Consider the following 21,344-nt stretch of genomic DNA (forward strand, 5'->3'; position numbering starts at 1 on the left):
ATTGTTTTCCATGCACTCGCCCCCGTCTAACATACCAGAAAGAAGGCGTGGATTTCCCCTCATTACAGTCACTGCTGTGTCCCCGACACTGGAACAATACCTGATGCTTTAGAGGCGTTCAGGAAATATTTGTGCAATGAATAAATGAAGTTCGTGGTCTCCTGATAATAGTAATCCAGTTCATTAAACGTCTATTTGGCATTATATGACAAGTATTGAGTCAGATTAGTTATGTAAAGTGCATCATGACCACTTTTCTTTTCCATAATAAAACACTCCTTGGCATCATTATTTGACATAGAACATTATTGATTGTGATTGAATTATTGGTTTGGCTCTGCCATAGAATTTCATAACCAGAGGGAGCTTAACAATAATCCGATAAAACTGCCCGATATTATATAGTGCTTTGAAGCTCCGTCAATATCATTTCTGTCTTCCTCTCCCCCCGCTTTTTCCTTCATCCCCACAAACTAGGAATCTTTTCCCTCAATTATTTGTTTCATATCCTCATTTCCATTCAGCTCATTCTCACTGTCATCTAGGCCTGCTTTTCCCACGGACTCTCCTGCACTCTAAGTAGCTTCCCAAATCTCATAAAAATACCCTTTTGTCTTTCTTAACTGAAGCTTTCCTGTTTAATATAATTTCTTAGAACTCTCTCCTCATTTCTAGAAGTATCTCCTAACTAACCTCTAGGGCATCCATGAAAACTTACTGTCTTCAGAACAAAACCTTGTAAAAGAAAGTAAAAAAACGCAGTGCCAGTTTTCCACCCTAACTTCGTTCATCCCATGAAGCTGAAATCAGCAGCCCGACCGGCATAATTTCAGTTTCTTTCGCCCATAGACACAGTCTAATAGATTGCGGGCTTCTGAACAGACACATGATTCCATGCTGTCATGTATATCTGTAGCCGCTGTGACATAAAAGCATATCAGAACCACCCTTTTTTCTTAAAAAGTGTGGTGTTTAAACTTAAACACTCATGCCCTCACTGGTGTGGTTCAGTGGGTTAGGCTTCATCCTACAAACTGAAAGGTTGCTTAGTTCGATTCCCAGTCAGGGCACATGCCTGAGGTGTGTGGGGGCCAGGTAGGTCCCCAGATGGGGATGTGCAAAAGGTTTCTCTCCCCCTTCTCCTCTCTCTAAAACTAAATAAAATCTTTAAACTTAAACATTCATTTATGTAAAGAATCTAAGCGGGCCCTAGCTGGTGTGGCTCATGGATTGAGCGCCAGCCTATGAACCGAAAGGTCGTTGGTTTGATTCCCAAAGTGGGGCACATGCCTGGGTCTCAGGCCAGGTCCCCAGTGCAGGGCATGTGGGAGACAACCGATTGATGTATCTCTTACACAGTGCTGTTTCTCTCCCCCTCTTTCCCCCTCTCTTCTCCTCTCTTTAAAAGTAAAATAAATAAAATCTTTTAAAAATGAAAAAAAAATCTAATTGGGGTGAGAGGGAGCCAAATACATTAAGCACCTTCAGTCATCAAAACCTTTAGGGTCTCACCCTGGCTGGCGTAGCTCAGTGGATTGAGCGCGGGCTGCAAACCAAAGCATTGCAGGTTTGATTCCCAGTCAGGGCACATGCCTGGGTTACAGGCCACAGCCCCCAGCAACCGCACATTGATGTTTCTCTCTCTCTGTCTTTCTCCCTCCCTTCCCTCTCTAAAAATAAATAAATAAAATCTTTTAAGAAAAGATTGTCTTAAAAAAACATTTAGAGTCTCTTATTTAATCCTCACAACAACTGTATGAGTAATTATCTCCATTTTACAGATGTAGAAACTGAGGCTCACTTAAGTAACTTGTTCAGGGTCACTTAATCAGTAAATGTGAAAGCTAAAATTTTACATAGTTATATGTGACTACAAAGCCGCTGCTTTCTTCCATTGGTAAGCCATGCTGCCTTCATAAGTGGGGGTGGGCGGGAACAAGAGTTACAGTATTCGATTTATAATAGGAGGCAGGTGTGTTTGGTTTTGTGCACTCAGTGAGCCAGCCACAGAAAGAAACCAGTGTTGCTTGGGTGAAGTGGATGATTATCTGGTGATACCAGTAGCCCTGCATTAACTTTAACCTTCACTGTCTTTTACAGCCTGTTTTTCAGGCTAGTTCACATGAAGTACAAATGTTTTCTGCTGAGTATCTTGAGCGTAACAGTAGTGATTATGTGAAGTTTTATGTAAATATTCACCCGACAAATTTGTCTCCTTTGAAAATTACTACTTGCAAAGCAGTAGATTCTCAAAAACAATCCTGAGCATGCCATTTTATCCACAAAAGAGAGACCTCACAGCAATCTTAGGATTGTTTGGAATGATGGAATAGTCCACGGTCTCTACATTTTCTTTAGCCTCCATTTGTAGCACTTTTTGTCCTAATGGTCTTTTACTAGATTCTGTGAGCAAAGCTTAAAATTGAAGAATGCTGTTTCTGCCCACCTGTCTACTCAAGGTTCATAAATACTTGTTGCATGCCCGCTGTGCACTAAGTTGTGCCGAGAGCTGAGAGTTTAATGATGAATAACACATGGCCCTGCCCAGGAGCCATTTCTAGCCTGTTGGGAAAGTCTGAAGATCACTGTAATTCAGGGAAGGTATGTCGGGTACGATCAGTCGTGACCAGCTCTTTATCTCCCCAGTCATGCCTCTTGATGCTTGTTGCTTTTTCTCACCACTCTCATCACATGACTGGCTCTTTCAGTTTTGATCTCACTTCTTTCAAAATATTTTCTCTGATTCTCAGGACAAAGCTCGACAGCCACACCCTGGCAATCTGTGTTCTTGTAGTGCCTAAGTACTTATCGCACTGTGTTGTAGATCCTATTTGCTTAGACTGGGAGCATGTTAAGGGCAGAAACTGTTGTTTTTAGCACCAACACATTGATGGGCACATGACCAGCATCAGTAAATCTTCATTGGAATTCTGCTTGGGTGAGAGGCCTATAACGATGGAAGCAACATTTGAACCAGTTCTTAAAGGACAAGTAGGAGTGGCCTAGATGGGTCTGGGAAAGAAATTTCAGGCCAAGGGAAAAATATATACAAACAGATGAAACAATGAAGAGTTCCAAGTGACTAGCAAGGCTTTCTACTTTGCACAGGTAAGTATGTTTAGACACAGATTATTAGTTCTGGGATGTCATTGCCTGTAACTCTCCAGAGCCCACTAGATTAGATTAGAATTTCATCATGGGGTAAAGAAGGGGAAACTGCTCCTTCCCCCAGCTGTAAATTCAGAAGTTGAAAATTAGTTTTTATTTGAATGTGTGACCTATTAGTAATTTCTGTTGGTCAGCCTCTTCTGGAGGAAAGTCACTTTTTCGTAACCTCCCACTAGAGTTCACCCTCCTCGAGACACTCAGGCCACAAGAAAGTAGTATGCTGAATTAAGCTTAGAGAAATGTGATTAAAATAGCTAAGAGCTTACTCTTCTAGGTAATCCAGTTTATATTGGTACTTCAAGCATAAATCACATTTAAATGAAAGCCTCATACTCTCCTGATTGATCTTGTAACCTGTTCACTGAAAACACTAAACATATTTTCATGTTAGCATACGATATGATGTGCTTGCCAACGGAAAGTTTTGGAGTTGTAAATGTCACTAAAGGTTCTGAGTGCTGAGCTCTTCGCTGTCTTTTTATAAGGCCTTGCTTGCTTTTCCCTAAATACATAGGAAGAAATTCATAAGTTTTTATGTAACCTCCCCCACTCCTTGAAGCAATAATCTGTGGAGGAAAAATACTCTTAAAAAAAGAGTATCTTTTATTGGGTGACAATTAAGAATAGTGTGTACTTCTTATAAAGTTAAAGTGAGACTTTCCTTTGCATTTCTAAAATATAATGCATGGAAAACTTAGAATGGCCCTGGCTGGCGTAGCTCAGTGGATCGAGCGTGGGCTGTGAACCAAAGTGTCGCAGGTTCGATTCCCAGTCAGGGTACGTGCCATGACCCCCCAGCAACCACACATTGATGCTTCTCTCTCTCTCTCTCTCTTTCTCCCTCCCTTCCCTCTCTCAAGATAAATAAATAAAATCTTAAAAAAAAAAGAAAAAAAGAAAACTAGAATGAATTCAAGGCTTTGATTGTTACATTTTAAAGCCATCAGTGGCCCAGTATCTTCCTCTCTCCCTGCTTGTCTGCTTTTACTAGTTGTCATAAAGTAAATATTGTTGGTCAAGGAACATTTATTGGCTTGGTGCACAGGCAACAGAATTAGCATTTCTAAGAGATTTAAGTTGCAGGGTATGGACTCCTTGGGAAATGAATATATCTTTAGGAAGCAGGTATTTCCTTGACCATTTTATACAAAAGCTGAAGTGAGACCTAGAGTTAGAATCAGGAGACTTGGGTTTTAGTCCTGGCTCTGAGCAAGGCATTTGGCCTCTTTGACCATCAATTTCCTTTTTCTGTAAAGAGAAGATTGAGCCAGATGATCACTAAGAATCTTGTCATTCTTTTATCTTTAAGTGTTATTGCCACCTTCACAATAACCTAAAGTTAATCTTGAGCCAAGCTGTGATGCGCATTTACATTTGATAATAAACAGCAGCTTTGCCAGGGTCCATACATCTATCTGTTCTACTCTCGTGTAGTCCTGTCAACATAGATTTTGTAGTACTGTTTCTGTGTGTGTGTGTGTGTGCGCGCGCACGCGTGCGTGTTCCCTGATTTAAACTTACTGACAGGCCCTGGCTGGTGTGGTTCAGTGGACTGAGTGCTGGCCTGCGAACCAAAGGGTCGCCAGTTCGATTCCCAGTCAGGGCACATGTCTGCGTTGTGGACCAGGTCCCCAGTAGGGGCCGTGAGAGGCAACCACACATTGATGTTTCTCTCTGTCCCTTTCTCCCTTCCTTCCCCTCTGTCTAAAAATAAATAAATAAACTTATTGACGGTAGTCCTTTTGTCTGGACTGTTCTATCTGCGTGTTGTGCCTGTACACGAGCCGGACTTCCTTCTTGGCCTGCATCTTCTAATTTGCTTTTTGGACTCATGAAACAGAAATGTCATCCTCTTCCGTTTCTGACTAACCTCTTTGTAATGACTAAGTTTTTTGTCATGTATATCTGGCTCTCTTGACTGGCCTCTCCTTTCTTGACTTTTTTTTCCCCTGTAAGAACCATGATAATTACTGCTTGCATTTACTGAGAGTTTTTCATATGCCAGGCACATTACACAAACGGCTTTTTTAAAGTCCATGTCATTTCATCCCTACATTGCCCTGCACTGGTTAGTGTTGTATTGCGCATTTTACAAACTAGAAAACCAGGGCCCAGAGAGTTAGAGTAACTTACCCAGTCTTACCACCGAGTGACAGATCTGAAATTAAAATTTCAGTTACCTCCAAAGCCCGTTCTGTTAAACAATACACTGTATTATCTTCATGATGATGGTGGTGATGATGATGAGTGTAATATGTTGAATACCTGCTGGGTGCTGAGCAGTGTATTTGCCACCTTTTGCCTCCCCATTTTATAGTAGCGGAAACTGCTATTACACGTGCTCCACTTTTAGGTTAAAAATCATATAAGTGCCAGGGTTCAAATGGTATTGGGCAGCCTTCTTACGTTGGAGCATTCTTTCAATGTATTTTTCCTTTTGCTCTTTCCCATTTTAATGGTCAGCATCGTCATGTTTTTCTGACTACTGCCAGCGTTAACAAATGTTGCCTGAGTATTTCTACACATTTCTTTCTTACTGGTGCCTTAGCATTATCATTTTTTTATTTGTTATCTTGGCTATTTTGTGTCAAAGCAGATAATGGGGATAAGATAATGGGGAGAAAGGAGAAAGTGCTAAGGAAAAGCAAAAAGTCCAGCTACTAGAGCTCTTGTGATCTAGTTTAGAAAACAGAGATTTGAACAAAAAGCTCTGCGTTTTGGGTAGCTGTCATTTGTTGAAGGAATATTAGGGCTTTGGCACACTTAAAAACTCAGTGATATAAGACATGGGATTTGGCCTCACTAGCCTCAGTTTTCTTATCTGATAATAGGGTAAGTAATATATTCTTCACAACACACAGTTAGTTGTGGTGATGATTAAATGAAACAACCAGTGTAAAATTTCTTAATATAACACCGAAATTGTTAGTCCCCCATTTTACCTTCAAGGGCTTGTGAAATAACCCAGAGTATGTGGCCAAACACTCATAAGTATGGTATGTGTAGCTTTTTTACATATAGAAAATTTAGTGTTAGTATCCAAAGGCATGTGTGTAAATAAAAATTCATCAAGCTATAGTCTTAATGTTTATGTATTTGCCTATATGTAAATTAGTTATATCTCAGTAAAAGTGAAAAATTATAAGCAAGCTGGATTTTTGGTTGCTGCATGTGGTGAGCTGATGTTTCCATGTATTATACCCAGCACGTGGGACTACTCCTTTGTAGTCCCCAAAGCCATGTGGTGGTTATTGAGCTTTAGCAAAAAGAAATATTGTAATATACCTTCTAAATATTTCAAGTTTGTATCTTAGTAAGCAAAATTTTCAGAAATATTTCTTTTTATTTTTAGAAAAGATATACTCAATCCTAAAATAATATTCTAATGGTATTAATTCCTGGTATGTAAATCTCATGCTGCTTCGGGTATGCCACTCACAGGTAGAAAATACAATTTTAGAGCAATCGGAAATGTGAGAACAGTCTGATACATTTTAGGCAAGCCTGTATCAAAAACATACCTTCGAGTGGATGTCTGCTCCCATTAGCCTGCTGCTCGTAACTCTGATGGGTTTTTGTGTGATAAATTTACAAGTTGTTTGGTTGACTCTTGAGCAAGCTCCCTTTCTTCTGGAGAGCAGGAACCAAGCTCAATGTCAGGAAAAGTAGGTGTGGACTTTCAAGGCTGTGCCGCTCAGCAGCTAGAATGTGGTTGGCAGTCTCCTCCCCTTCCTGCACTTCTGCTCTTCACAGTGTGCACCCTGGAATGACAGGCATTCCTGTGTGAAGAGAGCCGACGTGAAGACGTATTTGTAAGAGCCACAAGTGCCCAGGCCGGGACAGGGAAAGAGAAACTCCAGCAGATTGACCTCATGCCATTTCCTGGTGTTTGGCAGTGACACTGAGAGAGGAGTGCACGTCCCCTCCTTATGTGGATTTATCTTTTAAGAAAAGTTCGCTTTGGTCCAGCACAGTTTGTTGTCGTGAGACACATCAGACAATATAATCATGGGGCAAGCTGATGTCTCCAGACCGGTAAATCCAGATGCAACTGGTGAGTAATAAAAGGCAAAGAAATAAAATCTTGACAGACAAGGCAGATCTACAGGTGAAGTTGAATGTTTTATAGGAATTTGAATGTAAGGATTTTGATGTTTATAACTTTGGGACGTTTATAACTTTGTGAAGAATGAATGAAAACATTATTAGTTATATTTCACTTAATTGTATTCATGTACCACACATAGTTTTGTTTTACTTGGTTCCTTTGGAGTTTTTTAATATAATACTGCTAGGAAACCATCTGTTCATTTCTTGCCTTTGCAGAAAACAGCTACAGAAACTCATACTTAGAATTCAGTGGTGTTTTACTAGTATTTGGCAGGGCTTGGACAATTGATAGATATATGTGGTATAGAACTAGAACTGTTGACTTCTTTAAACAGGACCATTATAAATAACTGACTTAATTTTTCAACTCAGTTATACAATTTCCAAATAAGTCTCAGACTTTTTCCATTGTGGTGGTTTTCCATTGCTTATGAGGCAACACTTTGGTATAAATATTTCTGAAGTCAGTGCTTTACGTTTGAAGTGTCATCTCAGAGATAGCTGGAGATCAGGCTGATAATTATAAGTGTAGCTCAGAGTTTCAAAGCTTTTAAGTGGAAAGGAAGTCCATTGTTACTGAGGATTCATTTTCTTAAACTTCTGGGTTTTTGGATAAGATGAAGTTGGAAAGATGGGAAAAATGGTTTTAAATGGATGTTCATTAAAGGATTGTTAAATATAAGCAAAGTGGGAGAAATCCTATGAATCATTTCTTGGCATGAATCTAATTTTTAAAAAGATTTATACCTTTTCTTTGACTTAGGGAGCAGCAGAAAACATGCTCAAGTCTAGACTATTTTTTTTTGTTTGTTTTTTTCCCCCCCAGAAATGAAAAATGTGACTTTGAAGAAAAGTATGTAAGAGTAGGAACACAGGTCACACTTCCAAATGTCTCATGATTTAATAAGATTTATTTTCTAAAGGTATGTTTTCTCCTGAGAACTTGCCAGATGAAATTCCTACAAAGCATTTTTTCCTGTTTCGCCAAATCCGAGGCACACGCATCACAGAGCGAATCACTCTCAGCAGACTTTTAACAGTGACGTCAGGGCTCAATTCACTGTGCCTTCCTTGACCACCAGGGCTGGGTCCATACCAAGTTACTGACCCCCTGTTTATTTTTTAAATAAAGTGTTTTTAAAATATTGTGGGTAAAGGTGTAGAAAAAATATAAAGGATGCCCAGAGGCATCCAGCTTTAGAAATGAACTTAAAACCAACATGTCCCACCCCATCCTACCCCTTTCTCTGTGTCCACATTCCCTTATGATAACATGTTGCTGCTTTGCTCTCAGACGTAACCACTTTCCAGAACTTGGTAGAATTAATTTGGGGCCACTAAATTCTCCAGTGGTATCTACTCCAAAGATTAGTTCTTTATTAACAAGTATAATAAGGACCTAAATAATGCTGGGCATTTATCTATGACGTGGAAATGAGAGGTCTTTGAAAAGCAAGAAATGGGTAAGCAGGTATAACTTGATGATGAGTGGTGGTATTTATAAAGAATGCCCATCTAACCTCTATATACTATACAAAAAATTTCATCTGAGTAAATGAAGTTTGCTATCTTAATGCTTCTTAAAAAAAGTCAGAATCAAATTCATCAATTTTTCTAACTACCAGTATTCCATAATAAGAGACTTATAAAGAAGAAATAGAAATCACTCAGGTACCTAACTAAAATTTTGTGTTTTCTCCAGATTTAATTTGAGGGTTTTATTTCCTATTACCTAGAAAATTTCTGGATGACTATAAGCTATTTTAATGGACAGACTCTGTCCATTATCTGTAATTCAGGATGTAACGTATTTGAGCAAATTAGGAGTAGGTCATGGAGGCTTTAACGTTGACAGCTTTGAGGACTTACACCATCGTTTTACAGGCTTCTATCAAACATAACAATTTTTAATGAAATTCAAAAAGCATCTCAGTGGGTAAAGTGTCCAAAAAGTCTTACCAAATTCTTTGGAAGAGTATATGTCCAAAGTAAGTTAAGACATAAATAGTTGCTGAGTAATTAAAAAAAAAACATGAGTAATTTGTTTATGGTTCTAGGCCTATATGATAGTAGTTAGTTTTGAGATTTAAAACCAGTGGTACTACTGCCCTGGTGGGGTGGCTCAGCTATTGAAGAATCGACCCTGTACACGATTGTGGGGTCAATTACCAGTCAGGGCACATATCTGGGTTTCGAGTTCCATCCCTGTTTGAGGTGCGTGGGATAGGCAGCTGACTGATGTTTCTCTCACATCGATGTTTCCCTCTCTCCCTAATATCAATAAACATGTCCTTGAGTGAGGAGTAAAAATGAATGAACAAATCAATGAATGAATGAATAATATAAAATTGATGGTACTAGTTTGGGCAAGCCAAGTGATGTAAAATCAGTTCCTGAATATAGTGGATTGATTTATTATTTCCAAGGCACTATATAGGTACAACTCATATCTATATCCTTAATTTTACTTTCTAGTTGAGAATTTAAACTATTAAAAGAGAAAAATCAAAATATTTATAAATTTGTAAGTTCGTGAACTCCCTTGACTTGTGATGGATGTCCAGGGCTGTTAACCAAGAGGAGACTGCTTTCAAACAAATAACCTTTGCCTGAGACTCTTATGCATATTTGAGATGTTGTGTCAGTATCCAGCTGGAGTTTTTACTAGAGGATCTTTCCAATAACTTGTAAACTAATTGAGTATTCTAAAGCTGAGTAGGAATTTATGCTGTGGTGTCCATTCAAGGAAATAAGTGGTTATCCTCAACAGTTCATATTTTTAAAATTGTCCTTTACAGAAATATGTCCATAAGAGAAAGCCTGTAGATTTACTCAGATAAAACTTTAAAATAATACTTTGTAGGTTTTTTTTCCTTTTTAAAAAAGATTTTACTTATTTATTTTTAGATAGAGGGGAAGGAAGGGAGAAAGAGAGGGAGGGAAACATTGATATGTGAGAGGTTGCCTCTTGCACATGCCCCTGGGCCAGGCCTGCAACCTAGGCATGTGCCCCCACCAGGAATTGAACCTGCACATTTTCACTTTGATTGATGCTCAACCAACTGTGAGCCATGTTGGTCGGGGCAATACTTTGTAGTTCTTTTTTTTTTTTTCTTTTTAGATTTTATTTCTTTATTTTTAGAGAGGGGGGAAGGAAGGAGAAAGAGAGGGAAAGAAACATCAGTGTGCGAGAGGTACATCAGTCGGTTGCTTCTCGCATGCCCACATGTGGGGGACCTGGCCGAAACCCAGGTATGTACCCTGACTGGGAATCGAACCCATGACCTTTCAATTTGCAGGTCAGCACTCAATCCACTGAGCCACACCAGCCAGGGCAGGGCAATACTTTGTAGTTGTTTTTTTTTTTCTTAAAGATTTTATTTATTCATTTAGAAAGAGAGGAGGGGAGAAAGAAAGAGAGAAACATCAATGTGTGGCTGCCTCTCATGTGGCCCGCACTGGGAATCTGGTTCATAGCCCACTCTCAATTCCCTGAGCTATACCAGCCAGGGCAATACTTTGTAGTTCTTAATCACATGAAAGTTGTTTCTGTATATACCAGAATACTTTGCATCATATTAAGATAAGCAGCTCCGTTAGCACATGTCCTTAAATTAGGCACAAGACCAAAGAATTTAAATAAGCTCTACCTTCTCTTTTCCTTTCCATTTCCCATTCTATCTTTTTTCTTTTCTTCTTTTTTGACTCTTCACATACCTTTTATTCAATAATTAGCCTCTTTTTTCTGTTTTTCTTTTATGTAGGAATTTATTGTTTTAAAAGGCACCGTATTGTAGCATTTCATCTTACCTACATTTCTCTTTCTACTGTCTTTGGATTCATTTTGCTCTGAAATTTCATGTACATGATAATGGGAGTAATTCTGGAAATGACAACTTAGAAATATTATCATCATTTGGAGGCAAAATTAGTAAGGAGATTGCTGTCTGAATAAAATTTAATGTGGCTATATAACAACATTAACATTGGAATAAATAATAGATGGGTTAATTAAAAATAAACTTCATAGGACTTTAAAGAAAAACACTTGGCATTATTTAGTCATCAGAGTTAGCAGAGACATTTCTCATACCTGTATAGGCCTAATAATAAATGCTTTCTTCTGAGGGAGAAGAAACGGGCATATGTTCCACATAAAATCCAGGAATGCGGAGGAGGCGATGGTATAGGAGTCTGTCATGGACTCCTTACAGGATTTTCTGTTTTCAAAGGTGGAATACCAATCAGAAATCATTGTCCCTTCTTTCTCCTCCATTGGGTTTTTTGAATAGCCTGTTGTCACAACAGTGTATCCCACCTTTCTACTGGCAAGTATACTTTACACAGTTTAAGGGGTTTTATTTTATTGCTTTAATGAGAGAATATATTATATTCTGGCACCTCACTAAAAAAAGTCTTACTCTTCACTTGGAATATTTATTTAAAAAGTGTATGTATCAAGTGGCCCAGGGTAAAGTAGCATCACTTCCTGATACAGTCTTGGTTAGAAACCAGTATTTTCCTAGAGTGTGAATCTCAGACCTAATTGTACCTGCAAGTATTGTACATTACAGAAAGTGTCCTTCTCCCTGACTGTCTTCCCGCGTGCTTTGCCCAACTCTGTTTCCAAAAGGTCAGAACTGTGCAGTGCTTCCAAGGGAAGTTACGGGCCTGCGGGAGACAAAGCCTGCTTTGTTCATTAGTGGCAACTTTTGCTTTCTGTGATTTTGTTGAAGTTTTCTAAAACAGTTCTTTAAATCCAATACTGTTTTTTTAAGAAGGCAAAAATGAGTAAGTACAACGGTGAGAGTACCATAATGTTCTCCATTTACAAAGTTCTGATACCATGAAAATGCTTATATAAAAGTAAGATCTGTTACAAGTTGGATGGACATAAAAGATAAATAGACAGAACTATTAGATTATAAATAGAATGAAACACAGTGTACGTAAGTCAAGTCATTACGCTGTACATCTTAAACTTAAAAAAACAGATAATTGGCCCTGGCTGGTGTGGCTCAATGGATGGGGTGCTGGCCTTCGAACCAAAAGGTTTGATTCCCAGTCAGGGCACATGCCTGGATTGTGGGCCAGGTCCCCAGTGGGGGGCTCACGAGAGACAACCACACACTGATGTTTCTCTTCCTCTCTCCCCCCTCCATCCCACTCTCTAATAAATAAATAAACAAATAAACAAAATCTTTAAAAAAATTTAGACAACTGATTACAATAAAAATTTCATGGGTAGAATGGGAGAACTTTATACACTTTAAGTCTAACATTTCTTAAACCCAATAAAGTATAAGAAATAGAGGTAGAACTAAGGCACAATAGTTTTGTTGCTCATCACCAAACTTAGTGAAAGGGAGAGGGTAGTGATGGCTACGATGGAAACTAAGCTTCCTGTTGACTCTTACTGCCTGTGCCTTACCTTGCCTTCAACGTGGATGATTAAAAATTGGTTGTTAATACAGGTTCTAAAATGAACACTATCTTTGACCTGGGACTTTATTGTCGAACCTTATTTTATCCCTTATCTCTAGGAGGTAGCGTAGGTATAATATTTATCTACAGCAAGTAATCAATAAAAACCTCATCTGAAAATGAAAAATACTAAGTAAATTTTAATAAAATCGCTCTAAGAATTCATCTGGAACAAATAAACTTGAACTAAAAATCTTGAAGTAAATGCTTGCCAAGAAAACCTAGAGGTTGAAGAAAAAACTACTAGAACTTTGCATAATACATGATAACAATACACAAGCTTATGAAATGTGAGGGCTACAACTTGAATGGGGGAGTAAATAGTTTAAACACCCGGGCATAGTTTCAGGCTACTACACGAAGCAGAGCGGAAACTCCAAACTTGGTAGTTAATTACCTTTCTCTCCCAACCTCCACCCGCCTCCACAAAACATCAAGACTCCAACTTGTGTGTGACTTGCTTTCCTAGTGGGTACAGCTGCATGACTCAAAGAAAAAGGTGTTTTCTTTGGGACACAGAACCATAAAGCTGAAGCCAGCATCCTATACCCAGTTTTCTGTCAGAGGGAATCTGCCTTATTTTGGCTCTCACAGGAAGCAAGGGACTATAAGACCATTTTAAATTTCATAACTAGTTTAAACAGAAACAATGGAATATCCAAATGCGACTTCAAACCTTTATTTCTTGTCAAATTGGAAATGGGAGATGGCCATCAAATCAGAATTGTTGAGAACAAGCGGTTGATGTTCTTGTGATGTGCTTATGAACAGCTTCAAACTCCTCTCTCTGTCCTTCGTGAATACAGAACAAATCCGAGGTGTGATTGTATCATTAAAAATTTAAGAAAGGGTAATTTCTAGGAACTCGAATATACTTTTTGTTGTATAATTCATTATTATACAACAAAATGAATTATTATTCATTTGTTAGTTGATCTTTCTTTCTGTTGCAGTTTTCTACATGATGGACTTGAATTTTCTTCTTGTCAGACAAAAATGTATAGTAAGAAACCCGAACTAGGGTACTAGTTTGAATGGGTCCAAGAGTGTGCCAGAGATTGGTGGCTTCGGTTTGGCCTAGTCAGCCACTGCTCCCCAGGATTTACGCATACTGTAAAACCTTTCATTCTACGGCTGGGAAGTTCACACCTGCTGGCTGTAGGTCACCATGACGTTTGGTTTCTGGCCCTTTTGCACCAGAGCATACTCATGGCCAACAGGGGTGGTGTGCGTGCAGAACGCAGGGCCGGGGAGTGTCATTTGGGTCATCTAAGTCCATTCACTGCAACCAGTGTCACTGCTACAGGTGCTCAAGCAGTGTGCCCCTGAGTGGTCTAATTTGCTTATTATTCCAGGCTGTGATGGCCATGTGGGAAATAATTCACTATTATGAGAACCTAATGTTTAGAAAGAATTGTTTTCTTTTGGGTACTTATGTATATGCTGGAGTTCACTTATTAACTGTAACAGTTTGAAAGCTCCCACTTCCCATTGTAAAAAATAATTTTTTTCTAATTATAAAAGTTATACATGTTTATCGTAAAAAAATTAGGAAGCTAGAAAGAAGAAACACAAGTCTTCCATAATCCTACCATCAAAATATACTTACATTTTGGTTTAGTTTTTTCTGATCTTCTTTTTAATATACTTTAGCATAGTTTGAATAATGTGGTATATAATTTACATGTATTTATAGTCTACTTTTAATCTAGGATTATTATTACTCTAGAAACTTCATTTTAATGATTATATATTGTTTTATATAAAATTTTTGGTGTATTTATTCATATACCTATTGTTGTACATTCAACTCATTCCCAACGATTTACCACCCTATATAACACTTACAGAAATAACATCTTGTCCTGGCTAGTGTGGCTCAGTGGATTGAGCACCGACCTGTGAACCAAAGGATCACTGGTTCAATTCCCAGTCAGGGCACAAGCTTGGGTTGTAGGCCAGGTCCCCAGTTGGGAGCGTGCAGGAAGCAAACACACATTGATGTTTTTCTCCCTCTCTTTCTTCCTCCTTTCCCCTCCCTCTAAAAATAAATAAATAAAATCTTAAAAACAAAAAAAGAAGAAGAAATAACATCTTGCCTGGCCAGGTGGTTCATTTGGTTATAGCATTGTCCCCATACACCAAGGTTGCAGGTTCAGTCTCTAGTCAGGACACATATAAGAAACAGCCAGTGAGTGCATAAATAAGTGGATCAACAAATTGGTGTGTGTGTGTCCCTTCCTTTCTCTCCTTCCCTTCTCTCTTTTTTTAAATCAGTAAATTGAAATTAAGAACAATTTGACAGTAACCAGAGGGGAGGTGGGGGAGTGGGTAACGGGGGGAAGGATTTTCAGGAACAACTATAAAGGACCCATGGACAAAACCAAGGGGGAGTGGTGGGAGGTAAATGCAGACAACTGTTCTTGAACAACAATAAAAAAACTTTCAAAAAAATCAATAAATTAAAAAGAAAAGAAATAACATCTTTGGGAAGCTTCCATCTTTTAAAGCTAAGTTTTCTAGACTTTTGTGTAAATATTATGAGAACTTAGGCTTTTATTAGAGAAAATAGTCTTATGTATTTTATATAGAGTTAAAGTTAAATTTTGAAAAAACATGTGTGGCCCTAGCCACTATTCTAGTTATAAATAATACCTAGTTAGATTATAAAAGAATATATGCCCAAATGGAACTTGATAGTGAGAGACCTGTTTCATAGACTCTTCAAAGTTGGATTTAGGCAGACTGCCGAGTAGGGCTTTCCTATGAATTTGCCATCTGTCTGTTTTCAGCCTGTTACTTTCCCTTCTTGAAAATACCCTTGGACTTAAGTAGGGAGGAAGGCTTGACTGGCTGCCTCCCCACTGTCATTTGATTATTTGAAGATCCCACCCTTCCTGTGTAGGACATTTGATGGAGCTAAGGTTTTGTGATTTCTCTCTGGTGTCAACATAATGGATTGTGGGGGAACAGAGAAAATGATTTGCTTCTTTCCCTTTTCATTAGAAATGATTAATCTGCTTCCTCTTTTTTCTTTTCTTTCTTTCTCTCTCTCTCTCTTTTTTTTTTTTTTTTTTTTTTTTGATATCTTTCATGCATGAAGAAAATACTCCCTTGATTTAGAATTTCTTTCAGGAAGCACTTACCTAAGCAAAGAATGTGTGGGAAGAATTTTATCAACACTTTATTTTAATCAGTTATAGGTGTTGCTCTTGAATAATAGCTAAAAGTTGAGTTTCCGGAGCACTCCCAGACAAGTCTCCACCAAAAATGTCTCATAATATGACTTCAGAGTTCTCTCCCATGTATGTCATCAACAGCATAAAGATTTATATCCTACTGATACCAGTTATGCCATGTGCAAGTAGAAAGCATCCAAAGAATGAAATATGCAAAGAAAAGTAGTCCAAGTGGGGGGAAAAGCCAATCAAATCACATTTATAAAGTCCTGAAATTAAATACAAAAAACCCTCAACTCCCAACTGAAAATACTATGCCAAGTGCAAACATCCTTCAAAAATGATGAAATAAAATTATCCAAGTTGAAGCGTAGAGTTGCAGAAGGAAATGAAGAGTACCTGAAAAGCAAATATATACCAAATATAAAATAATATTATTTATTAAAACAACAATAATGTCTTCTGTGGTTTATTGTTATGTACGTGTAGAAAAATATGACAATAACAGAAGATAGAGATGAAATATTATAAAATTCTTGCATTGTTTAGTAAATACTAAAAGTACTAACTTAATGTAGATTATAATAAGTCAAGAATGCACAGAACAAGACAAATAGAAAATAATAGCAAAATGGTAGACCTGAACCCAACTGTGTCAGTAAAAACATTAACTGTAAATGGCCTACACACTAAAAGACAACAATTGTCAAACTAAATAGAAAAAATAAAGTCAAGCCCTGGCTGGTGTGGCTCAGTGTGTTGAGTGCTGGCCTGCGAACCACAGGGTCACCGTTTGATTCCCAGTCAGGGCATATGCCTGGGTTGTGGGCCAGGTCCCCTGTTGGGGGTATGTGAGAGGCAACTGATTGATACGTCTCTCACACATCGATGTTTCTCTCTCCATCCCTTGCCCCTCTCTAAAAAATAAGTAAATAAAATATTTTTTAAATAAAGGCAAAAGTGTTATTAGAGTGATATAGGGCATTTCATACTAAAAAGATCAATTCAACAGGAAGATATAACTCTAAATTTGTATATACCTAATAACATAGCTTTAAAGTATATCAAGCAAAAATTAATAGGACTAAAAAGAGAAAGAGAAATCGACTTTCATTGCTAGAGATGTTAACATGCCTATCTCAATAAGTGAGATCAGAAGGAATGGTACCGATTTATACAATATGATTACCCAACTTGACCTGATTGGTATATATAGAACACGACACTCAATAATTACACCATACACTTTCTGTCCAAGTGCACATAGAACATAATATATTATAAATCTTGAAAAAAATAACTGCAAACTTCTGTATTTATTTTTAGTTTAAACTATATCTGAAACAAAGAAACACAGGGAGACCCCCACAATTCTGCTGTAGGAATTCTGTGTTTGAGTAAGAAACATTGGAATGATGCCATGGTTTTCTGGTTTAATTTCCTTCAACACAGTGTTAGGTTACAAGCATACAGAGAATGTCTGCCCCTATCTCCTAACATGTACCAGGGTATCAGGTTTCCAGATAATAATCTGGGGCTGGGTTTAACAAACCTGTCTGTCGGAGGAATCACCTGTGAAGATTTTTAAAAACAGATTCCTAGGTCCCACCTCCTGGAGACTCTGTATTTTGAAAAGGTGACTGGGCTGATACCAAAGTATTTGAACAGGTTTGGGAGTTACTGAAATACTGTTTGGTTTGTGGTATGGAGAGAAGGGAGTGGAAGAGGAAGAATATGAGAATATAAGAATATGAATGAATAAATTTGGGCTAATAACTAGGTCAGGGTTGGGTGTGCCTGAACCCTACTGGATGAGGCAAGAGGCATATCCACTTCTAAAAGTTTTATAAATGTGAAAATTAAGCGTATTTGCCTGGCCAGGTGGATCAGTTAGCGGGAACGTCGTCCCGAACACCAAAATGTTGCCAGTTCCGTTCTCTGTCAGAGCACATACGTGGGTTGCAGATTTGACCTCCAGTCAGGGCATGTATGGGAGGAAGCCCATTGATGTTTCTCTCCCTCCCCCCCCCCCCTAAAAATCAGTAAACATACTCTTGGGTGAGGATTTTTTAAAAATTAAGCAAATTTGTATAAAGCATGAAAAGAAAAACACTGTTCTTTTTGCTAAGTGTTCTGTGACTTTCTTTAAAATTTTTAAAAAGATTTTTGTTTGTATTTATTTTAGAGAAAGGGTAAGGGAGGGAGAAAGAGAGGGAGAGAAATATTGATGTGCAAGAGAAACATGAATTGGTTGCCTCTTCCATGTCCCCAACTGGGGACTTGGCCTGCAACCCAGGCATGTGCCCTGACCAGGAATCAAACCTGTGATCTTTCAGTTTGCAAGCAGGCTCACCAGCCAGGGCTCTGTGATTTTTTTTTTTTTACATAAAAAAGGAGTGGGCTGTTCTTAGCAGTGGTTGTAACAGTGTATACATTCATTTTTTAAATCATAATCGATTGTTATTTTCCACACACGTTGTACTTTTTAATATAAATAGAACTCGTTTTGGTTCATATGCTAGTAGACATAAATATATTTGAAAGTACATCATGATTTTGTTGTTTTGAATGTATGTGAGAAAAGGGACACATAAATATGTTGTTCAATATAACGAAGAATTCAAAAGGGATGAACTAAGTTCTGCTTTAGAGAATGAATAGATATCTGCCCTGGCTGGTGTGGTTCAGTGGATTGAGCACTGGACTGCAAAGCAAAGCGTTGCTAGTTGGATTCCCAGTCAGGACACATGTCTGGGTTGTGGGCCAGGTCCCCAGTAGGGGGCGTGTGAGAGGCAACTACACATTGATGTTTCTCTCCCTCTCTTTCTTCCTCTTTTCCCCTCTCTCTAAAAATAAATAAATAAAATTTAAAAAAAAAAGAAAAATGAATCTGAGAAGATAGTGGAAGTAGGCCAAATTGGCTGTTTCATTTAAGGACTTTGCAGAGAATTTTTTGTGAATATGTTACCATCTAACATTCCTAAAACTTAAACAGCTTTTTTCACATTATTAGTCTGTTTATTTGCTTTGGGAATTTTTTTTAATCTACCCCATTACTCTTAACCAAACAAACATTTGTCTCTGTTTTTTAGAATGGAGTAAAGTTTAATCAGTGGTTGGATTAGCAGGACATTTCAAGTTTTAGTCCTTCCTTGCCTCTTCCAAGTAAGGCTATGATTTGAGAATGAGCAGCTTATGTTACTTAACTCCATCTCCGAAAGGGTTATCATTAACATATGTTAAATACTGTGATATTATAAACACTCTGAAATGTCTTAGGTCTGACTGGCATTCCATAATCGAGGTAATACTGTCGTAGTTAAAATACTGACTCTTCAAAGCAATACCTTGTGTTCACTCTTGGGGGAAATTGTTATGATAGGAGTCCTGATGTCTCTGGCAGTTAAACTCTTTGAAATATGGTCTACTGTTATAATCAGATTCCATTTCATTTCAGGTAAAGAATTAAAATAGTTGAGACCCAGGATGCTTTTAACTAAGTCATACAACTAGGAAGAAAAGAGTTACTGTCCTCTGTCCTCTTGATCTGTTATACTTCAGTAACTAGGACCCTGTTTTGCCCTAAATCATCTGTATACATCAAGATATGTATCAGTAGTCATTGTTGCAGTCACTCTGATAATTACATCTGTGAAAATCTGACCTTCGTCAGTAGACTTTCCTAGACTCACATCTAATCAACTGAAAAAAGGTTGATTTTGATAGTGTTTGTAAAAAAAAAAAAAGTTAATACTTGTTGATTGTATATTTCTCCTATGAAAATATATAGAGAGTATTAAAAAAAATTTTTTAATGAATTTATTATATCCCTTTATATTCCCCCCAAAAGCATTATTTGCTACAGATGTGAAATTGTTTACGATAAACATACACTTATTACATGTGATAATACAGCATGTGGTCCTTGCTATAGTTCTATGAAGTAAAGGTTCCGCTTCAATTCCGGGACTGTGACTCCACATGACTCTTTTTTTTCTTCTCCTCTAGACTTCTCCAGAGAACCCTGAGACAGTAGGTGGAGTGCAAAGCTATATTGTGTTGCCTTCCTGCTTTTTTTGTTGCCTTCCTGCTTTTTTAAATTATTATTATTCTTGGCCCAGTCTTGGCTGCTCCTTTCTCTGCCACTAAAGCTAACGAACTAAACCCTGCATGTATAGTCATTATGAGGGACTTGTTTATGGCCTTTCATTTCAGCCCTGCACATTTGTCACGTCAGTTATGTTTCTCATGAAATCCTTAAAATCAGGATTGTTCCTAAAACAATATTGTGATAAGCAAACTGGAATGTCACCCCTACTTTCCAAAAAAATTTCTTTCCATTTTAAACCACTCTCTTTCTATACCCCTGCCCTCTACCCCAACCCCCTTCCAGTGCTCCAGAACTCCCTATGGATTTTTGAAGGCAAAAAATAATCTGAAAAACTGATGCAAGAAAGGTGTTAACACTTGATGTGTCACCCCCTCTATGAACTATTTATATCCTGAAAGAGGAGGTTGGAGAGGGCAGTGTTTAACAAAGAGTAATGACTCATTCACAAATGGTGGAATTCCCTGTTTCGGTGACATGGTCGATAGTCGTGTTAGCTGAGAAAGGCATTCCCCCATGTCCAAAGGGTGAGAACGGCAGCAGTAATAGGCTGTATGGGGCAAGATCTCATGCATATTGGGAGGATATCCACATTTGCGTGTGTTCCTTTAAGAGATTTTGAGCTGGTTATGATCATCTCATTGAATTTTTGTCCTAAAATAATGTCAGCTTGGTTTGGTTCCTTTTATTTCTTAGTCACTTCTCTGTTATGGATTTTGATATTTGGTGTCCATGTGATGTCCAGGAGTCTGGCTGTCTGCATGACTGTTTATCATTGCTCTGATCCTTTCCACCTACCTCAGGAAGCGAGGGGCAGGGACGTTTTCGAGATTATGCTGAAATAATAAATTGGTTATTCCCTTCCCTCTCTCCCTCTCCCCATGCAACAGAAGACGCAGGCCAGCCCCCTGCCGACCCAGGCATGGTCATGGACAGTGTGGAAGCAGGAGGAGACTCGACGCCTCCCACCAAAAGGAAGAGCAAGTTCTCAGGCTTTGGCAAGATCTTCAAGCCCTGGAAATGGAGGAAAAAGAAAAGTAGTGATAAATTCAAAGAGACATCAGAAGGTGACCTATTAAGATTTAAATATATGTTCTGAGTTAAAGAGTTCCCTGTTTTGGAAGTACCTTTTTCTCAAGCTTTGATAACCCCCTATTTGAAGGGGGTATTGAATCTTTTAGAATTAAAAACCAAGTGGTCACTCACTAAGCCTTATATACTATAGCCTCATGCCCAAGTTGACATTTCAGTGGGATTGATGTTTATCACGTGGTAAGTGGGGTTCCTAAATTGTA

The 21,344-nt window shown here is 38.2% G+C and overlaps 1 protein-coding gene across 5 annotated transcripts in view; it reads left to right on the forward strand.

Moving 5' to 3' along the window:
- The window catches only part of PHACTR4 (phosphatase and actin regulator 4), an 81,872-nt gene that overhangs the window by 35,957 nt on the left and 24,571 nt on the right, over window positions 1–21,344 (forward strand). For 2 of the 5 annotated variants that reach the window (XM_036025608.1, XM_036025612.1), the window contains exons 2-3: window positions 6,922–7,222; window positions 20,937–21,116. In XM_036025608.1, the coding sequence (XP_035881501.1) occupies window positions 7,177–7,222; window positions 20,937–21,116 (226 nt within the window). In that variant the 5' untranslated portion in view covers window positions 6,922–7,176. Of the gene's footprint in view, window positions 1–6,921; window positions 7,223–19,953; window positions 19,974–20,936; window positions 21,117–21,344 lie in introns of those variants that run through there. The other 3 variants (XM_036025609.1, XM_036025611.1, XM_036025610.1) reach the window with 3 other exon arrangements.

Source organism: Phyllostomus discolor, chromosome 5, assembly GCF_004126475.2.
Source record: "Phyllostomus discolor isolate MPI-MPIP mPhyDis1 chromosome 5, mPhyDis1.pri.v3, whole genome shotgun sequence".
NCBI classification, from domain to species: Eukaryota; Metazoa; Chordata; class Mammalia; order Chiroptera; family Phyllostomidae; genus Phyllostomus; species Phyllostomus discolor.